The sequence below is a fragment of the Nymphaea colorata genome, chromosome 10 (genome assembly GCF_008831285.2).
Source record: "Nymphaea colorata isolate Beijing-Zhang1983 chromosome 10, ASM883128v2, whole genome shotgun sequence".
In the NCBI taxonomy this organism is placed as follows: domain Eukaryota; kingdom Viridiplantae; phylum Streptophyta; class Magnoliopsida; order Nymphaeales; family Nymphaeaceae; genus Nymphaea; species Nymphaea colorata.
The window spans coordinates 8,407,274-8,426,581 of NC_045147.1; the positions used below are offsets into that span (position 1 = coordinate 8,407,274).

At 39.9% G+C, this 19,308-nt stretch overlaps 2 protein-coding genes across 2 annotated transcripts in view; one reads left to right on the top strand and one right to left on the bottom strand.

Annotated features, from left to right (window-relative positions):
- The first annotated feature begins 406 nt into the window (after positions 1-406).
- Positions 407-8,402, top strand: LOC116261763 (low affinity sulfate transporter 3-like). The gene is given in 14 exon segments (XM_050079802.1): positions 407-1,027; positions 1,152-1,200; positions 1,340-1,504; positions 1,507-1,546; positions 1,643-1,817; positions 3,548-3,616; positions 3,735-3,848; positions 3,954-4,070; positions 5,884-6,010; positions 6,104-6,390; positions 6,730-6,923; positions 6,990-7,063; positions 7,649-7,729; positions 7,817-8,402. Coding segments are annotated over 14 exon segments (1,947 nt in total). The 5' UTR covers positions 407-712; the 3' UTR covers positions 7,957-8,402.
- A 743-nt stretch (positions 8,403-9,145) lies between these two features.
- LOC116261688 (uncharacterized) overlaps positions 9,146-19,308 on the bottom strand; it is a 48,754-nt gene continuing 38,591 nt past the window's right edge. Inside the window, exons 9-13 of the mRNA XM_031640480.2 lie at positions 18,025-18,082; positions 17,751-17,865; positions 17,394-17,463; positions 9,568-9,639; positions 9,146-9,475 (exon numbers count right to left, since the gene is read on the bottom strand). Coding sequence (XP_031496340.1) covers positions 9,359-9,475; positions 9,568-9,639; positions 17,394-17,463; positions 17,751-17,865; positions 18,025-18,082 — 432 coding nt within the window. The 3' untranslated portion in view covers positions 9,146-9,358. The remainder of the gene's footprint in view (positions 9,476-9,567; positions 9,640-17,393; positions 17,464-17,750; positions 17,866-18,024; positions 18,083-19,308) is intronic.

Sequence of the window (19,308 nt, forward strand, 5' to 3'; positions counted from 1 at the left end):
TGAAGAAAAGATGTAAGTGCGTCCGTTCTCCATGCTTTGTGCAAGGTGGAAAATGCATGCTTTCTTTAGAACCGGAATAAAGTATTGAAATAACTTTTTGTATGAGAGAGAGAGAGAGAGGGAGAGATTAACCAAAGGTCAGGAAAAAGCAACTGGGGAAACGGTCAAATGGATGCACTCGCAAAGGTAAGCCTGGGTTAGTTATGGCAATTGCCTATATGGATTAGACAAACATCTTATTTTATATTGATATTTTTGAGCAATTTTTTTATTTATGCATTGATGCTCCTGAAAATTTTAAAATTTGATGCTTGGTGCTTTTTACCCGGAATTTTTTGGCTCTGCCCCTTCTCCCAGCTATAAATACATACTCAACAGGGCCTCGAGGGCAGAATGCACACCGATTTTCAGTGTTTGGAGAATTTGGTGAATAAGTGAAAAGCTTTGTACGAGATGTTCTCTCTCCCTCAAGGCTTCACATCCACCAAATGCTGTTTTTTTCACAAATTCAGACAGTGATCACCTCTCCGTCCAATGTGACGAACCCACCTCAGCTCTAATCAAGCATTTCCATACCTGCAGTACTCATCTTCAATTCACCTTTGCTTTGCCCTTCGGTTTCAGCCGCTGCCTTACTCTCTCACTCATGATCTGACTATAAGATTGAGCTGTTACCGAAGTTCTCCCAAGCACTTCAAAGAAAATTTCAGCTATGAATTCTCTTGGTCTAGATGCTTCCTCCACGGGGGAGAGTCGCCGAGTCGAACCAACACTTCGGCCGGATGATTTCATATCTGCTATTCCCGATCCCCCAAGTCCTTGGAAGGAGCTCATGGGTTCCTTTAAGCACTCCATCTTCCCTTATGGAAGCTTCTCAGCATTTAAGAAGCAACCTGTGTCAGGTCATTTTCTTTCAGCCATGAAGCGACTGTTTCCCATACTTGTATGGTTGAGAAGTTATGATCTAAAGTTGTTCAAAAGGGATATTTTGGCAGGACTTACACTCGCTAGTCTCTCCATTCCACAGGTAGAGAGCCATGACTATATTCGCAGCATATATACTTTCTCTTTTGTTTTGCTTACTGATATGTCCTTTGATTTCACAAGAAACTAGTGCGATGCTTTATCTTGCTTGTTATGATCTGCTGCAGAGTATTGGTTATGCCAATTTGGCAAAGCTGGATCCTCAGTACGGCCTGTGTAAGTCGGTTAAAACAATTTCCTTTGATCTTACAGAATGCTAAAGACAGATAAGCGGATTATAATGAATCGAGAGAGGGGGAAAGATCTTCTGTTTCGTTTACTTTCTCTTACTTGATCCTCTTATTTCAATCAACAGATACAAGCTTTGTACCACCTCTGATTTATGCTGCAATGGGAAGTTCTAGAGAGATTGCTATTGGACCTGTTGCAGTTGTGTCCATGTTGCTGTCATCACTGGTACAGAAAGTGATAGATCCTTATGAGAATCCCTCTGTTTACAGAAAGCTTGTCTTTACTTCTACCTTTTTGCTGGTTTGTTCCAGTTAACATTTGGATTTCTTAGGTGAGGATCAGTTGCATCTCGCTTGCGTCTATTCATTTATTTTTTACCTTCCCCTGTTTTTTGTTCCTGCTGGGATTTATGTCTTCTTGTTAACAGGCTTGGCTTTATAATCGATTTCCTTTCCCATGCTGCAATTGTTGGGTTCATGGGAGGTGCTGCCATCATGATTGGCCTTCAGCAACTCAAAGGACTGCTTGGCCTGCCACATTTCACCAACAAAACTGACGCAGTTTCGGTGGTGAGGGCAGTGTTGTCCTCACTAGCTCATGATGTAAGTAAGAGCTAGGTAGCTAGTGCTAATCAGAAACTCCACCTGAACTTCGCTTCGTTCTTATAAACGTGAACAAAAGATCGTAAACAGAAACCATGTAATTTATGTCATATATGGCATTTTCTAAAACTGAAAACGATTTTTTTTTTTCCAAAAAACAATCATCTCTACAGTGAAGTTATATACACACACACACACACATATATATATATATATATATATATGAGCTCTTTTTATCCCTGATCACCATATAATGTTTGTGCTTAATTATTTTTCAGTTTTATGTTTTTCTATACTTTGCATATCGTATAGTTTTCCTGGTGGATTCTTCAATTGAGAGGAAAGAGAAACCAATTCGGGCCAATGTATAATACTGGGTCGAATGGGTCGAATCTGTTTCTGTTTAAAGAGATAACTCTGCAAGTGGGTCTGGCAGGAGGATGAAAATGCCTTGAAGTGAAGGCCTTTCCTTGTTTTCTGCCCGACATGACTTCCTGGTGATGATGGCTTGACGTTGCCCATACAAAAAGATTCTCTTTTCATTTTCTATATTCTTTCTATTTATCTGTTTCTAGCAAGTAGGTTGCGTCCTGAAATCCGAAAAGGAAGATAGGGTGCTGACTGGTCCATACCCCACAAGGCACAGCTATGTGCCTATGTTGTCACAAGTTGCAATAGCCGAGCACCTACTTTGGACTCTGGTGCAGCAGCCCTCATTTTATAAGCAAAAAATGAATTGATCTCTTGTCTTCAGGATTGTCTTGCTTTGGTAGGCTTACGGTTTTCATGTGCAAGAAGTTTTAATTGGATTTATTGGGTCGCTTGCGCATAAATCTAGACCAGTTTCGCAAATTAATTTCCTCATCTTCTTTTAATATGAAATGAAACGCAGAAACCGGTGTTGGATTAACGAGAGACCGACCATCCTCAGGTAACGATTTGATGGTAGCAAAAAGTTGCCATCAACGGTGATTTAGTTCTCAAAATCCATTGCTATGTGTGTGTGTATGTGTGTGTGTGTTTCTAGTTGGACCAAAATGTCTGGACCTGGGTGTCAGCTGGCGTTTTGACGTCAGCTTCAGGTCAGATGGCCGTGCTTCCATGAATACATCTATTAATGGCTCTTCTCTAGTCCTCTTTAAACTGTTAGGCATACAATTGATTTTTGTTTTGGTGCTTAATTTTTTCCTGTTACTTTGAACCAAAACTAAGACGGGTTTCCCATATATCTAATTCATGATCTAAATTAAAGATCCAAATTAGCTAACCCTTTGTAACCCTAGCTTCTTCACAGCACTTCCACGATTAAGGCTGGTTTTTGGCAGGCTGCAAAGAAGCTTGCTGCACGCATGCTCCATTTTGTGTCAAATTGCTTATACCCATATTGATGAAATTGATAAAGTGGTTCGAATTTTTCATTAGATTAATTATGGCCTTTAATCCTGTACTTGAGTTAGGAAAAGGACCCAGCTTGCTAATTGATAAGGACTAGGCATGGTAAGGAGGTGCCGCCTTGGCCAGTCTAGGGCCAAGGAAAAAGTCTGGGTCAGCTCTGGTTAAATTGCCGGTTAATTAGCCAGTCTGCTAAGCTGAGAATAGGCTGAAAGTCAGATGATGGGGTTCTGCCATTGCTAGGTGATTCAATATGATCATAAACCGGTGTAATCTGAACTTTATTTATCAACAGTGTGAAATTCTCATGTATGTCATTGGGAATGTTCTCCTGGCAGCAATGGCGTCCCTACAGCTTCTTCATCGGCTCCACGTTCCTTATCCTTATTCTGGTGGCAAGATACTTGGTATGATCGATCAACGATCTTTTTGTTGAGGGCAAAAGTACACTAAATTGAATCCAAAGAAAAAGTGTGAGAATAATTAGTTGGCTGTATTGTAATTAATTTGATTCAAAATTTACAGGTGAAGAGGAACAAGAAGTACTTCTGGGTGGCAGCCATTGCTCCTCTGGTTTCTGTCATACTGTCGACTATTCTCGTGCTTTTGACTAAAGCAGAAGAGCATGGGGTCGTCACGGTATAAGTTCGAAAGCACCCACCCAAATTAATTAATAGCCAATGCATGTTTAACAAGCTTAATTGCAATCTAAAAGTAGGGGCCTGTTTGCTTGAATACTTGAAGGTGAAATATGTGAAAGGAGGGATTAATCCAAGTTCAGTTACGCAGCTAAGTTTTGGAAGACCTTATGTTTCTGAAGCAGCCAAGATCGGCTTAGTATCTGCAATCATTGCCCTCACGGTGCGCCTCTCTCTCTCTCTCTCTCTCTCTCTCTCTCTCTCTCTATGTGTGTGTGTGTGTGTGTGCATGCGCCCTTAATTTGGTTGTATGCCATCTACTTCCAACAAAGGATCTGCGGGATTGTTGCTCCATGATAAATAATGCTGTTTCACCAAATCTGATGGAAGAAGCAGGTTCAACATAGTTTTTATTACCGGTTGTCATGCTTCTGATCTTTTCTAGTTTTTTTTTTTCGTTAAATAACTTATTTTGATCATTTTCTTTCAAAAAGTAATAATGTCAAACTGGCACCACACCTGTACACAAATGGAAAAGCCCTTATAAGGACAAAGTGGAAACCAAAAAAAAGCTAAAAAGTCCAATGCTGTTTTTAAAAATTGGCTTAAGTGCATATGCGTGCGTCCACAAGGTTGGTGCTTGCGACATCGTCCACTAATATTGTGGTTTTTTTTTTTTTTACTCATGAGTTTTAATGTACTGTGCCTAGGGAGTTTTAAAGTATTGGGACATTGATTTCCGATACTTTTGATGTTCTTATTGGGTGATCAAACTGTAAGAGCCATACAATGTTCCAGACAAAAAAAATCCAGTTAAGGAGTACACTAAGGCACACTAGTGTTCAGTGGAGGCAGTTTGCATCACTGGACATAGGACCCAACTCTATTGTCCATTTACAACCCACATGTAGCTCTGCCACTGCATCCAGAACCTATTGTTTGTTATGTATATGAACTGTGAATGTCACATCAATCAAATTATATCATTGTCACTAATCACATCAAATGGTTATGAAGCAAGGAGTGTGAAGACACTAAATATTTGTAGCACATCGTTTAATCAACATATATATATATATATATATATATATATATATATATATATATATATATATATATATATATGTGTGTGTGTGTGTGTGTGTGTGTGTGTGTGTGTGTGTGTGTGTGTGTGTAGAAAAATAGGTAGATACCAGATCTTAATTATACTGGTTGATGGGTATTATCTCAATCATTGATTTTAAGGAAATCATATGAATGGTCCAAATGATTCCCATCAAATATGACATATGAGGTCTAGTATATGATGGCTAAAATTTTAAAAATTGTTACTAAAAAGATCATAAATCACTGTTGAATATAATATAAATTGCTGTCGTTTCACCAATGATCACTAATACTAATGTAATTAATGAATATGTTTTTTGGAACAAATTTTTAAATGTTAGCCATCATCTAGCATCTAGCATCCAATCGAGCCATGTACAATGGCATGTTCATGTTCCATGGACTGTGAGCAGTGGCGGATACATCAAGTGTATTTATTTTCATATTGCTTGATTCCAACCATTTGCTTATTAGTATATTATTGCCCCCTCGTTCACTTGTTTAGTGCACTTCAACAATAATTTCGTTGTCTTTTAAGGGTCTCAATTTTTTTAAAAAATTAATGTCCTTCAACCAAAAAATTCTGTGCAACGACTGGCAGTGAGCATGGCAGTTGATGGAAGGACAAAAAGGAAGAATTAATTAAGGAGAATTATGGCCCATTAGGGGGAAGCTCACAGGTGTTTGTTGACTTGGATTAAGAAATCAGGCCAAGAACTCGCGTGAACCACACATCAAAAGGATCTACTTGGTAAAGAGTCGGTCGTCGCTGTCAGAAGGGCCCGTTTCGGGAACTAATGATGATGATAATAATAATAATAATAAAGTGAAAGTTTTGAAGATTTTATTTGTGTTTTTAAGTATTGCGCCACCAGTTAAATGTCAAATGATGTATACCAATAACAAATCGTTGGCTTCGAACATGTCAGGAAGCCATTGCTGTGGGGAGATCATTTGCCGCTATCAATGGCTACCATCTTGACGGGAACACGGAGATGGTGGCCATGGGCACCACCAATATCGTAGGGTCAATGACCTCCTGCTACGTTGCTACAGGTGATCTTATTTTATATCCTTCTCCCTTTGCCTCTACGCTTTAGATGCTTATTTGTAAAGAATTTCAAGTCCTAATGCTTTTGCTTCTATTAGGTTCTTTCTCTCGAACAGCCGTGAATTTCAGCGCAGGCTGCCGGACAGCAATGTCCAATGTAGTCATGTCTATCACAGTGCTGTTGTCGATGGTGCTCCTGACTCGGCTCTTGTATTACACTCCCATATCAATCCTTGCTTCAATCATCCTCTCTTCCCTTCCAGGACTAATCGACATTGCAGAAACAATAAGGATCTTTAAAATTGATAAACTTGATTTCCTTGCATGCATTGGTGCTTTCATTGGTGTGGTATTTGCTTCCGTCGAGATTGGCCTTCTAGTTGCGGTAAGTTACATGAACAACTTTATTCATAAATTTGTTTTAAAAATTGAGTCAAATTCACGACTTATTCATAAATTTGTTTTAAAAATTGAGGCAAATTCTTTGAATGCTGTCAGCCTTCTACGAACATGTCTCAATCTGTCTGTAGACAGTATTTCATGAATCTGTCTCAATCTTTAGGATATTTACTAAACATCGATACAATGTTTTTTTAACCAAATGTCCCTAATGCATTGAGTGCTTAAACTTCATGAGACTACCATAGCAAGTCGGGACACAATTTCACTATATTGTTTCATTGTTTAATGTTGATCGAAATCATCTTTCGCCTCCATCGAACAGGTATCTATTTCTTTGGGAAAGATTCTTCTGGGTTCCACACGACCCAGAATAGACATACTTGGACAGGTGCCAGGAACCAACTTTTTTTGCAACACGAAGCAATACCCATTTGCACTCAAACTTCAGGGGGTCGTCGTAATACGGATCAACACAGCTTTCCTATGTTTCTTCAACGCTCGATATACTGAGGAGAGGTAGATATAAGTTTTTCCCATAGGCGTCAATAAACCTATCAAATTAACCAGTATGTTATGTCTCAGGATTATGAGATGGGTTGAAGATGGAGAATTGACAGAGGGAAAATGTCTGCAAGCCTTGGTATTGGACATGTCAAGTACGTGACTCTTCCTAAATAAAAATAATATAAGGTTTTGCCATACATTTCACGCTTATCAACCGTGTGGACTACAAATAGCTCATGCAAGTACGTTGCTGTTAAATTTCACAATAACCCTTGATTGGACAATCAGTCGTGCAATTGTCTCACACAAGAATTTGCCCTTATAATGAACACTGTCATGCTAAGATAAGATACATGTGTGCAATCACATGCATGAGAGAGAGAGAGAGAGTCATCTACTGTCTACTGAACAAAACTAGACATCGGGCTGAGTAACTCATCCCTAAACGGGCCTGGCTCGGGCCTCATTTTTTTGTTCTCGGGGCTGGCCTGAAAAAGTTTCGGGCCAAATAGGTATATATATATATATTCTTTTATTTCTGTCTGGCTGGGTTGCATGCTTGTGTCTTGCTGGTCAGGCAGCCAGAGCCCGACTTCTTATCGGGCGAGGCCAGCCCGATGCCCATGCCTATAATTGAATGTCATGATGGGATTAAGGGAGTTTGTTTTCCTGTTGAGTCATTCCCAAACCAATTAATATGATGCAAATTAATTATGTTTTTATTATTTTCTCTACAGACATAACAAGTATTGATTCAAACGGGATTGTTACCCTGGAAGAACTTCACAAGAGGCTGGCATCACTTAAAATACAGGCAAGTTTAGGCACGTGATTCATTGAAATGAGTTACTGATAACACTCTGGAGTCTCTCAAGGACCTAATGGCGGTTCCTGCTTGCAGCTAGCTCTAGCCAACCCAGGGTGGGAGGTGATACATAAGCTCAAACTGGCCAAGGTTGTGGATAAAGTTGGAGGAGAATGGATCTTCCTTTCAGTTGCTGAGGCAGTAGATGCGTGTTTCAGCACGAAAAAGAGCATGGTTTAAGTCTTGCGCCTTCATTTCACGGGAAGCCCCCTAACAACCTGAATCTAGGAAATAAGTTATATCTATTGATTCTCCTGAAACTGAGATATGAAAGGAATCTTCATTCCTTTGCAGACAACGACCACAGGGATACATCAAAAATACAGATGTCTAAGCTCAAGGTGTTGCATAGAAACCTACCTAATCCATAAGTACTTGATTGTACATTGATCTAAAATGGCTTTTATGGCGTTCCTCATTTGCAACCATCATTTCTCCACGTGATAGTCATAAAAATATTGCAACATGTTACCAGTGTTGTATTATTGCATCGTTTCTAGTGGTACATGCATGCATTGCCATCATTTCGGCTGTAAATGTATATCTACACGCGAGAGAGGTAGAGATGAGTACTTGAACGGGGGCCAAGGAAGAACCAGATGCAATGGGCAGAGGCTAAGATGAAATGTATAAAATAATGTACTAGTCATTTACATTATTTCTTTCATTCTTTCGTTATGAGGAAATATTATACCATTTAACAGCAGATCGGAGGGAGGGTACAACACAATAAATCGTACAACGTGTCGCTCTCTCAACTCAGCTAGCAGCAGTAAGCTTCAATGGGGAAAGAGAGGGCAAAAGTTCATGTATATTTCATTGCCTTCAGAATAGCAAATGAAGCTCGTGAATATCCAAAACTTATCATTGTCTCACCAACCAAATGGTCACCTGTGAATATTCCAAACCCATACTAACAATTCCTAAGTAGTGGCGTTCTGAATAGAGACCAGAATATCCTTCGGGCATGCACAAAACATGTAGAATTGAAATATCAGGAACATAATGTATACATATGGGGGTGGAACAGAAAAGCAAAGGGACAGACTTAAATTGAGAATCACTAAAGGGCAAAATGAGTTTAAAAATCCTAGGAGGGCAGAAAAAACTACACCAAATCAAAACATCCGCCAAAAGGTTTTCACTTTAAATTCATAAGGGAAAAGCAGCACAAAGGGGACACTGTCATACCAAAATTCTTTAGGCAATAGAAAGATCTGCAATTTGTCAGATGGTACTTTAAAATATGTTAAAAAGCTTTTGTTTGGCTGGACCACAAGTTGTCCTTTTAGTTTTCGCTTTTGAATTAGTCGTATTAGAAACATAACTCACAAATACAAATTGCTTATCTCATCAAAATGAAATGACATGCAGTTCAATCATAACTATAATTAATCTAGTCTTTGTAATAAAGGCAATGATATGCAGAGGTCAGAAACACAGACATACAAAATAAAAAGAAAAATAAAAGATACAAGGTTGGGCAAGACACACAGCTAGATGTAAATAACATAACAGGTGATGTGCAACAAAATCTACTTAATGAGGTTCACTTGACCAACTGCCTAGAAAAGAAACATTGCTATGGTACATGATGAGCATGAATAGAATTTCGTATTGCATATCGCTGATCAGCCAACATCCCATTAATATGAATTTGCTCTAGGAAATCCACACGTAAGCTTTTGAAATAATATGCCTGCTTCAAGTAAAATGAAAATTATCAACCATCCACTAGTTATAAACAGATTGAGCAGCCAATTAAAAAATGTAAATGTTTCATAGATTTACCTTTGCCTTCCAAGTAAAATCAACTACTCGATAGAAAGGATTGATCAGTGTAAGTCTATCTCCTTCTTTGATCTGATCCAAAGACAACGTATAGTAAATGTGGAGATGTCTAATGAAATGGGCCGCTATCATGGCAAAACCAAATATCCTATAACTATGATCTCAGGGACAATCATTGGTGTGTAAAAAAATTGGAAAGAAAAGAAAGAATCCCACTTTGCATTATTGAAGCTCAAGGTTCAGAAGTAATTTATGTAGTTAAAACATGTGTAAGAACTAACACTGCATTTGGATGCCACTTTTAAAGGAGGTTTTGGGATGAAAAAACCCTTGTTTTGCCATCCAAACAACGTTTTGGGGTTGTTTAGGCAGCAGCTATCAGCGTTTCTGGGAAACCCAGTTTTGCAGGCAATGATGTTGCAACCAGGTTGCGAAAAACCTCGTCCCTCCTGATTTTTTACCCCAAGACAATGTTTTGGGTGCGGGCCAGGAGACTTGGCAAGAGAATTTTGCTCCGATAGAAACTTGATTGCAGGGACACCAGCGGCTGAACTGAACACCACACCAGGCATAAAACAATGATTGCAGGAGAAACATCGTTCATGGGAGGTGTCAGTGGATGAAGTTCCACCTTGGAAGCATTGTTTGTGGTGGAACTGGACAGCAGTGGCTGCCGATTTCAATCTCAATAGGCAATGGAGAGTTGTTTCTTGTCAGCAACCACACCATAATGTCGAGGCAACGAGCAGGTTTTAGAACTGTTGATTTTTTAATACTGAACTGTCATGGGCTTGCTTGCATTCTGATCGGGACCCGATGAAAGATATTTACTAAGCAGCTCACAGTTTGATCAGTGTAGAGGGACAAGGCAACCACAGTTTGATTCTCATGGTGTTGGCCCTTGCAAAAGCCAAAGAAAAGTCATAAAGCAGTCATACTGTTGCTCATAGTAGGGTTAAAGTCCAATTTTTCCACTCATCCTTTCCAAATTAGACAGTAAATTATGAACATTTGGTCTGCTAGTTATCCTAAAGAATCTTTTCTTGATCAAATTCTTGTTTGTGTTAAAAGATTACTAAATGCTCTGTGGTTGGATGACAAATGACTCATATATGCTCCACGTCCCTGTTGGAAACGGGAAAACGAACTCATATACCCCACTCTCTAAATAGCTTCTGCAGATGAAACAAAAATAAGAAGCCACTACAAGAGTAGAATGAAAAGAAATTTGAAAGCTCACGGTCAATGACATGAAGCACATACATTAGTGCACAAAATTTCACAGTAACCACCAAATTGCAATGACACTGATTTTTTAGAGTATCATCAGTCTACATTAGATATTTCTTAATTGTGTCGCATGTCCTTGTATCTGATGCTGAATTTTGGAATCAAGTTGGACAACTTTTATATATTTGCGATGTTCACATCAGATTATGAGATTTGTAACTGTTGAAGTATGTTAGATGGGTCTCGGGACCGGGTCCGGATCCGTATCCGATCCAACTTGTAGCCCTTGTTGGGCATTATTTAAGTTGTGTAACCCTAATCCTTATGGTGTGAATGAAAGACAAAGGAGAGAGAGAGTCTGGCGGCTAGTGGGCACCGGCTCCTCCTCATTCGTGGTTTTTTTCCTCTTGTTGAGGGTTTTTCCACGTTACATCGTGATCGTTGTTTCTCTTCCTCTTCTTGTTCGTGTTTCTACATGGTATCAGAGCCGACGAGTTTGGGAAATTTTTAGGGTTTGTGAAGTTCCAACCCTAATATCTCTCACCGCTACCATCGCCACCACTGCAGTCACCGCCGCCGCTGCCGCTGCCACTACCGCCGCTGCCGCCGCCGTTGCTGCAGCAGCCACCGCCGCCGGTGTACCCAATACCACTGTCGCTGTTTCCGCCGCCGCCGGTGTCACTCTTTGCGCCATCGCAGCCACTCTTGCGGCGTCGCTCTTGCGCCGTCGCTCTTGTGTTGTTGACCGTCGCCGTCACCGTTGTCCCTTGCGCCACTGCCTTTTGCGCCGTAGTCTTGCTTCCCGAAGAAGAAAGAAGATATGCGTGCTTAGGCGCTTCCTAAGCTTGCCTCCCCCTATTCATGTCACTTCCTAGGGGTCTTTTGCAAATCCGGTGAAGTGCATCCGCCTCTTACCTGCAATATATTGCTTGGTTGATCTTTGATTCCATCTTCTTGTTTTTGTTTGGCGCCCACCGTGCAAGAAGAGGTGGCTGGTCCGTGACTTGGTAGAGGACGTAAAGGAGGAGAGGAGCGTAACTTGAGGATTGCCTCAACGTTTGCCAGCGCTCCGGCGATCGCATCCCCCTTTCCTTACAAAAGACCGGGGTTAAATTGGTCTTACGGGTGAAGGCTTTCCTCGTCTCGAAGTTGATTTCCTATTCACTTCTATACCTTGATACTTGTTGGGTTTTGCCTCTTGGATCTTGTTTCCAGCAAGGAGAACGTGTGGCGAAACCTCTACCCGTGGGAGATTGCAGCCCGAGAGAGAGAAGGCACCGCTTCCGTCGAGCGACATCGACGATCGTTTCCCCCAATCGACATTCTGTTCACTCTTGGGGCTGATTGGGAATCCGGATATTACTGCCCGTTGGTGCTCTCTGTTGTCATCGGTGCATCTCTTGTTGCCTCCTGTTGGACTATCTGTGATTATGGCAGCTTCTTCATCTATAGACGTTATGGCGGATTGCCGTATGGGAGAGTGGATCATTGATAGTGGCGCTACTCACCACATGACCGGCGATCCTAAGGTCTTTCATGGGTATAAGCTTTCATCAGGAAAGGATCGTGTTTCCCTTGCCGATGGTTCATCTATCTCTGTGGCTGGAAAAGGGAGTCTCCCACTTTTGAACAAGTTCTTAGTCCACAATGCTCTACATGTTCCTCATATTCCCTTGAATCTCTTGTCGGTTAGCAAGATCACGAAGGAGTTAAATTGCGAACTTATATTTTCCGCTGATCGCTGTGTTATGCAGGACTTGGTGACAGGGAAGAGGATTGGGATTGGCCTAGCTTCTGACGGGCTCTATCGTTTACCTATGCGTGCTGCTCAGGCTCTCATGACGGCAGTCAGCCAAGCCACGAAGAATAGAGAGGACTCCCTTCAGTTGCTTCTACGGTGGCATGAGCGCCTTGGACACTTGCCTTTTGGCCTTCTTAGACAGTTGTTTCCTGATATATGTTCCAGGTTAGATATGACTATGGTGTCTTGTGATGTCTGTCACCTGGCCAAACATGTTAGGGCTTCGTACCCATTGTCTAGCCATCGGTCTAATGAGGTATTTGCCATGATTCATTCTGATGTGTGGGGGCCTGCAGGGATTCCTTCTTGTCATGGTTTTCAATATTTTATCACCTTTATAGATGATTATTCTCGTAACACTATTGTCTACTTGCTGAAAGACCGTAGTGAAGTTCCTACTGTCATAGAGACTTTCATTGCCTATGTGGAAACTCAATATGGAGCATCTGTTAAGACATTTCGATCTGACAATGCTCGAGAGTATATGTGCCAGTCTGTTGATAGCTTCTTTCGAAAAAAGGGAATTGTTCATGAGACTTCCTGTAGTTATACCCCTCCTCAAAATGGAGTTGCTGAACGAAAAAATCGTCAGTTATTGAATATGACTCGGGCTCTTCTTTTTCAACGTCATGTTCCAAAAAAGTATTGGGGGGATGCTGTGTTGACCAGTGCGTATCTTATAAACCGGTTGCCTAGTCGCGTGTTGAATGGGAAGACGCCTCACTCTCTGTTACCGGGGACTCGTGAACCTTTCTCTCTTCCACTCAGAGTTTTTGGTTGTGTTTGTTTTATTCACAACCATAGTCCTCACATTAAAAAGCTTGATCCAAGATCTATTAAGGGCATTTTTTTAGGGTATTCTCCCACTCAAAAAGGGTACAAGTGTCGAGACCCTTCCACTGGTCGGGCCTATGTTACCAAAGATGTCACTTTCCTTGAACATGTTTCCTATTTTGGTGAGAATCCTCTTCAGGGGGAGTACTCTATGTCACGGGAAGAGTATTCTCCGAGTCAGGAAATTCAGTTTACAGATTTTTTGAACTACAGGCGTGACTCTGTTGGTCCATCTAGTGATGTGCATGAACAAGAGAAAAATGGTCCATCTAGTGAGGTGCATGAACAGGAGAAAAATGGAGAGTGTTCCACTGAGGCAGAAGAGAAGTGCAATCGTTTATTTGGGCAAGTTTACTCTAGGCGAAGAGTTTGTACAGATGAGATGACAGGTGGTGAGAATTCTACTCCCAATCCAATTAGTCCTTCCTTGGATGACCCAAGTCGTGCGCAGAAGCAACCTGTTGAAGAAGAGATTCAGACTGTTGCTGCTAGTGAAGAGCTTCCCATCGCCCTGCGAAAGGGTGTCAGGTCATGTACTCAACATCCTATTGGTAACTTTGTTTCATATTCTAGACTGAGCAAGGACTACAAATGCTTTGTATCTTCTCTTTCTTTGACTATGATTCCCAGGAATGTTGCTGAGGCTCAGAGTGATCCTAAGTGGACCTATGCTATGCAAGAAGAGATGGAAGCCTTGCGAAGAAACATGACATGAGAAGTTGTAAAGATTTCTGAGGCGGCTCACTTGGTTGGATCTAAGTGGGTCTACACCATCAAGTACAAACCAGATGGGAGTGTTGAAAGATACAAAGCTCGTCTTGTGGCCAAGGGGTTTAGTCAGAAATATGGGATTGATTATTTAGAGACCTTTGCTCCTGTTGCGAAGATGAAGACGGTCAGAGTCATTATCTCTTTAGCTGTGATGAAGGAGTGGAAGATGTACCAACTTGATGTCAAGAACGCATTTCTCAATGGAGACCTTGAAGAGGAAGTATATATGTGTATGCCTCCAGGATATGAGGAACCTGGAAAATGTTGCAAGCTAAGGAAAGCTTTATATGGGCTCAAGCAATCTCCTCGAGCATGGTTTGAACGACTCAGACTTGTCATGAGACAATGTGGATACCATCAAGGGAATGGAGATCATACACTTTTTGTAAAGAGAAATAAGCAAAAGGTTACTATTCTGTTGGTATATGTTGATGATATGATTGTCACAGGTGATGATGAAGATGAAATAATGAAGTTAAAGAAACTGTTGGCGATCGAGTTTGATCTTAAGGACCTTGGTAAGTTGAAATACTTCCTTGGCATAGAAATTGCTAGGTCTGGGACTAGCCTTGTGCTAAATCAACGGAAGTACACTCTAGATTTGTTAAAGGAGACTGGGAAACTAGGGTGTAGACCAGCTTCTACTCCTCTAGATGCTGGCCATAAGCTAAGTCTGAGAGACGGGGAGCCACTCTGTGAAGAGGCAAAAAGAAGATATCAATGTCTTGTAGGGAAGTTAATTTATCTTACTCTCACTAGACCTGATATTACCTTTGCTGTGAATGTGATGAGCCAGTTCATGCATGCTCCCACGGATGCCCACTTGAAGGCTGTTGACAGGATCTTGTGCTACTTGAAGAGGAATCCTGGCAAAGGTCTCTTATATGTCAAGCAAGACACTCTTGGGATTGAAGGTTATTCAGATGCAGACTGGGCAGGCTGTATTGACACTAGGAGGTCCACCTCTGGCTATTGTATTTATTTGGGAGGGAATCTCATAGTGTGGAGAAGTAAAAGGCAAGATGTTTGTTCGCGTTCCAGTGCTGAAGCAGAATACAGAGCTGTTGCTATGGGAGTTTCTGAGCTTTTGTGGCTGAAAGTATTGTTGACTGACATTGGTATAAAAGTTGAAGAACCAATGAAGATGTATTGCGATAACAAGTCTGCAATTAACTTGGCCAACAACCCTGTGCTTCATGACAGAACAAAGCATGTTGAGATTGACCGACATTTCATTCGAGAGAGAATTGATGCTAAAGAACTTATACTTCCTTACATGAGATCTGAAGACCAAACGGCTGATGTTCTGACGAAGGCTTTATCTTCAACCTCATTTGAGAGAAATGTATCCAAGTTGGGCATGTTTGATATGTATGCCCAACTTGAGGGGGAGTGTTGAAGTATGTTAGATGGGTCTCGGGACCGGGTCCGGATCCGTATCCGATCCAACTTGTAGCCCTTGTTGGGCATTATTTAAGTTGTGTAACCCTAATCCTTATGGTGTGAATGAAAGACAAAGGAGAGAGAGAGTCTGGCGGCTAGTGGGCACCGGCTCCTCCTCATTCGTGGTTTTTTTCCTCTTGTTGAGGGTTTTTCCACGTTACATCGTGATCGTTGTTTCTCTTCCTCTTCTTGTTCGTGTTTCTACAGTAACAATGAAAACAAGCTGAAAAATGTCCTTTTTTCTTTTTCTCTATCTCTAACTGATATTTTCTGATTTTTTTTGTCATTATGGTATCAAAAAAGTATGTTGACATGGATTTTATTGGTTTGTGGTAACTGGTAATTGCATTGTGAAAGCCAAGGTGCTCAAGGATTTGACTCTGATCAAGTAAGCAGCCAGTAATTTCATTTACTAGGATAATTTGCTAAATGTACTTCTTGTTCCCTTTTATATATTTGGTGTCCAACAACTTCAGACATGGTTAGGTTTTATAGAAGTATCTTCCTAAATGATTTCAATGTCTATGTTTTCTAATGATTACATCATTATGACAGAGTGAAGCTAAAATTGCTTTAGGAAGATTTTATAATGCGAATGCATAATCTCAACATGTTCTAGGACACTTTGGCAAATTCTGTGTTAATATATCCCTCTTCAGAGACAGAAGGCCATTGAGGCTCAAAAGGCTTGTGTGGAACTCAACAGAAAATTCAGGACTTGATTAAAAAGCTTGAAGATGCTGAAGGAAAGATCGAACAATTTCAACAATATTCTTTACAAAAGTATTTTGTTCAATAACAATATTTGGATGATGTGATCATAAGCATTCACTTCATGTTTTATTTGACATTGTTCCTAAGCATATAGTTCATAATTATCTTTATTCTGCAAGTAAATAAGTCTAAAAGCAATTTGATTGGATATATATTGACAAGCACCATATACAGCTTTCGAATTTTGTTTCTTTCTAATTTTATGCTTCATTGGTTCACATCATGTTGTTCAATTACTTTTAAATCACATAATCCTATATTGATCATGCTTTTTAGTGCCATTGGCTATTCATTAGATATTGATCATGTTTTTTAGTGCCATTGGCTATTCATTAGATATTCTACTTCTTGTCAAATTTAGGCTTGAAGATAAGCTTTCAAAACCGAAATCGTGTGATGGAACTCACATAGGCATTCATCCCATGAAAGGGGAATAAGAATCAAGTGATTGAAGCAGAGACTCATCATAAATAGTAGCAGAGAGCAGTCAAATTTTTCTTTTCCCTACCAAATATGTATCTACGATCAGATGTAATTGTATGACTGATTGCATTTGTTTAATTGTAATTTAACTGTATTCAATGTTCAACTGAAGCTGAAATTGAATTCTGGAAACACCCTTAAAAACCAGGTTTTTGTCATCCAAACAAAAATCAGGTTTAAAAAGTAAAGACCTGGATTTTCTATTGGCATCCAAAGTTTTAAAACCTGGTCTAGAAAATCAGGTTTATATAAACTTGATCTTCTCATAACCAGGGTTTAAGGACTTGTGACCCAAACAAGTCCTAAGAAGCTAGCAAGAGTTTCATATCTCATATTGGTCAAATATATCTAGTGACTGACAAAGCTGGCTCGTCATACAATCTCAGATTTGCAGACGAAAACATAAAAAATACAGTTAACTGGTCAGATAACTGGTAATCAATGCTAACTAATCAAACTATTAAAAAACATAAGCATGAAAAACACTTACAGCATTGCTGTGAAGTCCATAAACAGAGAGAATGGCATGTGTATCGTCAGAATCAAGAACGAGAAAGTATCTGCAAAATGAGCTATTATTTATCTTACAATGAATCCGTAGATGTAGATGAAACTAATTGCCAATTTCTTTCCAATATCTTATTCCGTCTGGAAATTGATAATAGTCTGCTTGATACCGACCATACCGACCAACAAGCTGATTCATGCAAAACTAAATACCAGCAATACAAAATAGCCAGCCACATGCTTATTGTGTGGTATTGGAGAAAATTTACATTACGTAAATCCTGAGAATTTTAGAGCCAAATGAAAACTAGATAGACTAAGTCAAAGAGTAGTCACTTACACTGGTGTGGTAATATCATGTCTAATGAAAAGAAGCACCACAACTTCCAATACTGTTGTTTCATTTTGACCCTCAAGGAGAAGATTTATTGTGCTGATTCTGCATGATGGATATCCTTGAGACCAAAACAGAAAAAAAAATTCAATTATAAATACTACATTACTGAAGAGGATAAGAAGTAGAAATGGACCAAAAGAAAATAAAGAATGCAAGGGAACACCAAATGATAGTGCCAGATACACCTCAATAGCCAATTTGAAAAATAAAAACTTACTCTTAGCAACTGCAGCATTTGACTGAGCTACAGAAATGCGTCTCGGCCTTGAGCTTCCCTGCAATAGAGGGGAAATGGAATGTAACAACTTTAGAACCTTTAAAGAAGCAGTAAGACATCTTAAAGAGACGAAAGGAGAAGCAGAAGAGAGTACAAGTAAGGCATCCTAAGGAAAAAGGAATTATACATAAAAAATCTTGTCTCAAAACCCCCCAACAAAATCGGGTTGCCGAAAGAAAACATAGACACATTCTTGAAACAACAACAGCTCTTTTTATATCAAAAAATGTTTCAAAAATTTTTTGGTGGAAGCCATTTTAACATTCATTTATTTAATTAATAGAATGTCTTCTAAGATTTTAAAAAACATTTCACCATTTCAAAAACTTTTTAATTTGGAACCAATTTACAAAAGACTTAAAGTCTTTGGTTGCAAATGCTACATTCTAAATGATAAAAATGACAAACTTTCATATAAGGCAATTAGATGTGTCTTTATTGGCTATTCCGCAACTCAAAAAAGATATAGATGCTATGACATTGAAAAAGATAAAGTGTACCTTTCAAGAAATGTGATATTTTTAGAAGAAGAAAATGGCTTTGATGCAAACGAACCCAAGCGTGAAGATGATTATGCTTTCTTATGGACAAAGGATGATGATGATCATGATGTGTTGCACTGTTTATGTGATGATCTTTTGAACCCAAAACATAGGGCAAGTTTATTGGATATTGATAGCTATTAGGAGAAATGGGAATTTTGAAATGTAATTACCTGAAGTTACTAGTGTCATAGAGTAAATAATGTCGGGTCTGATCTTTTAAAAATGGATCTCCCTCTATCTTACAGCTGCACTATATAAGTCTATTTAGGCGTAAGAGCCATTACTGATTAATGAAGAGTAAGGTTTAGGGTTGGTTAACCCTAGAAGGCAGCGTGAGTGTGTTAAGCTCTGTTAGTGTTTCTTATTTGCATTTTAGTGGAGCCTCAATATGACCAACAAAGAGATGCTATTTGCGCTAGAGGTCTTCAAGAAACAGAACAAGGAAGCATGAGCATAGCTGCAATGAAATCAGGTGACGCTTCTCTGAGGTCGACTTGCTTGTGCAGGTGATCTTGAACGAAGAACAAACTTTGTCTCCTCTGCTGCGTGATATGCTTTCAAAGAAAGACAGACCTTCACCTACCATCAACCCGGCGAGCGATGGTCCACGAAGCTGAGAGCAGCGAGAAACACAGGACCCCCTACAATTGTCAATCAGAAATGATGGCTCAAGTGAGTT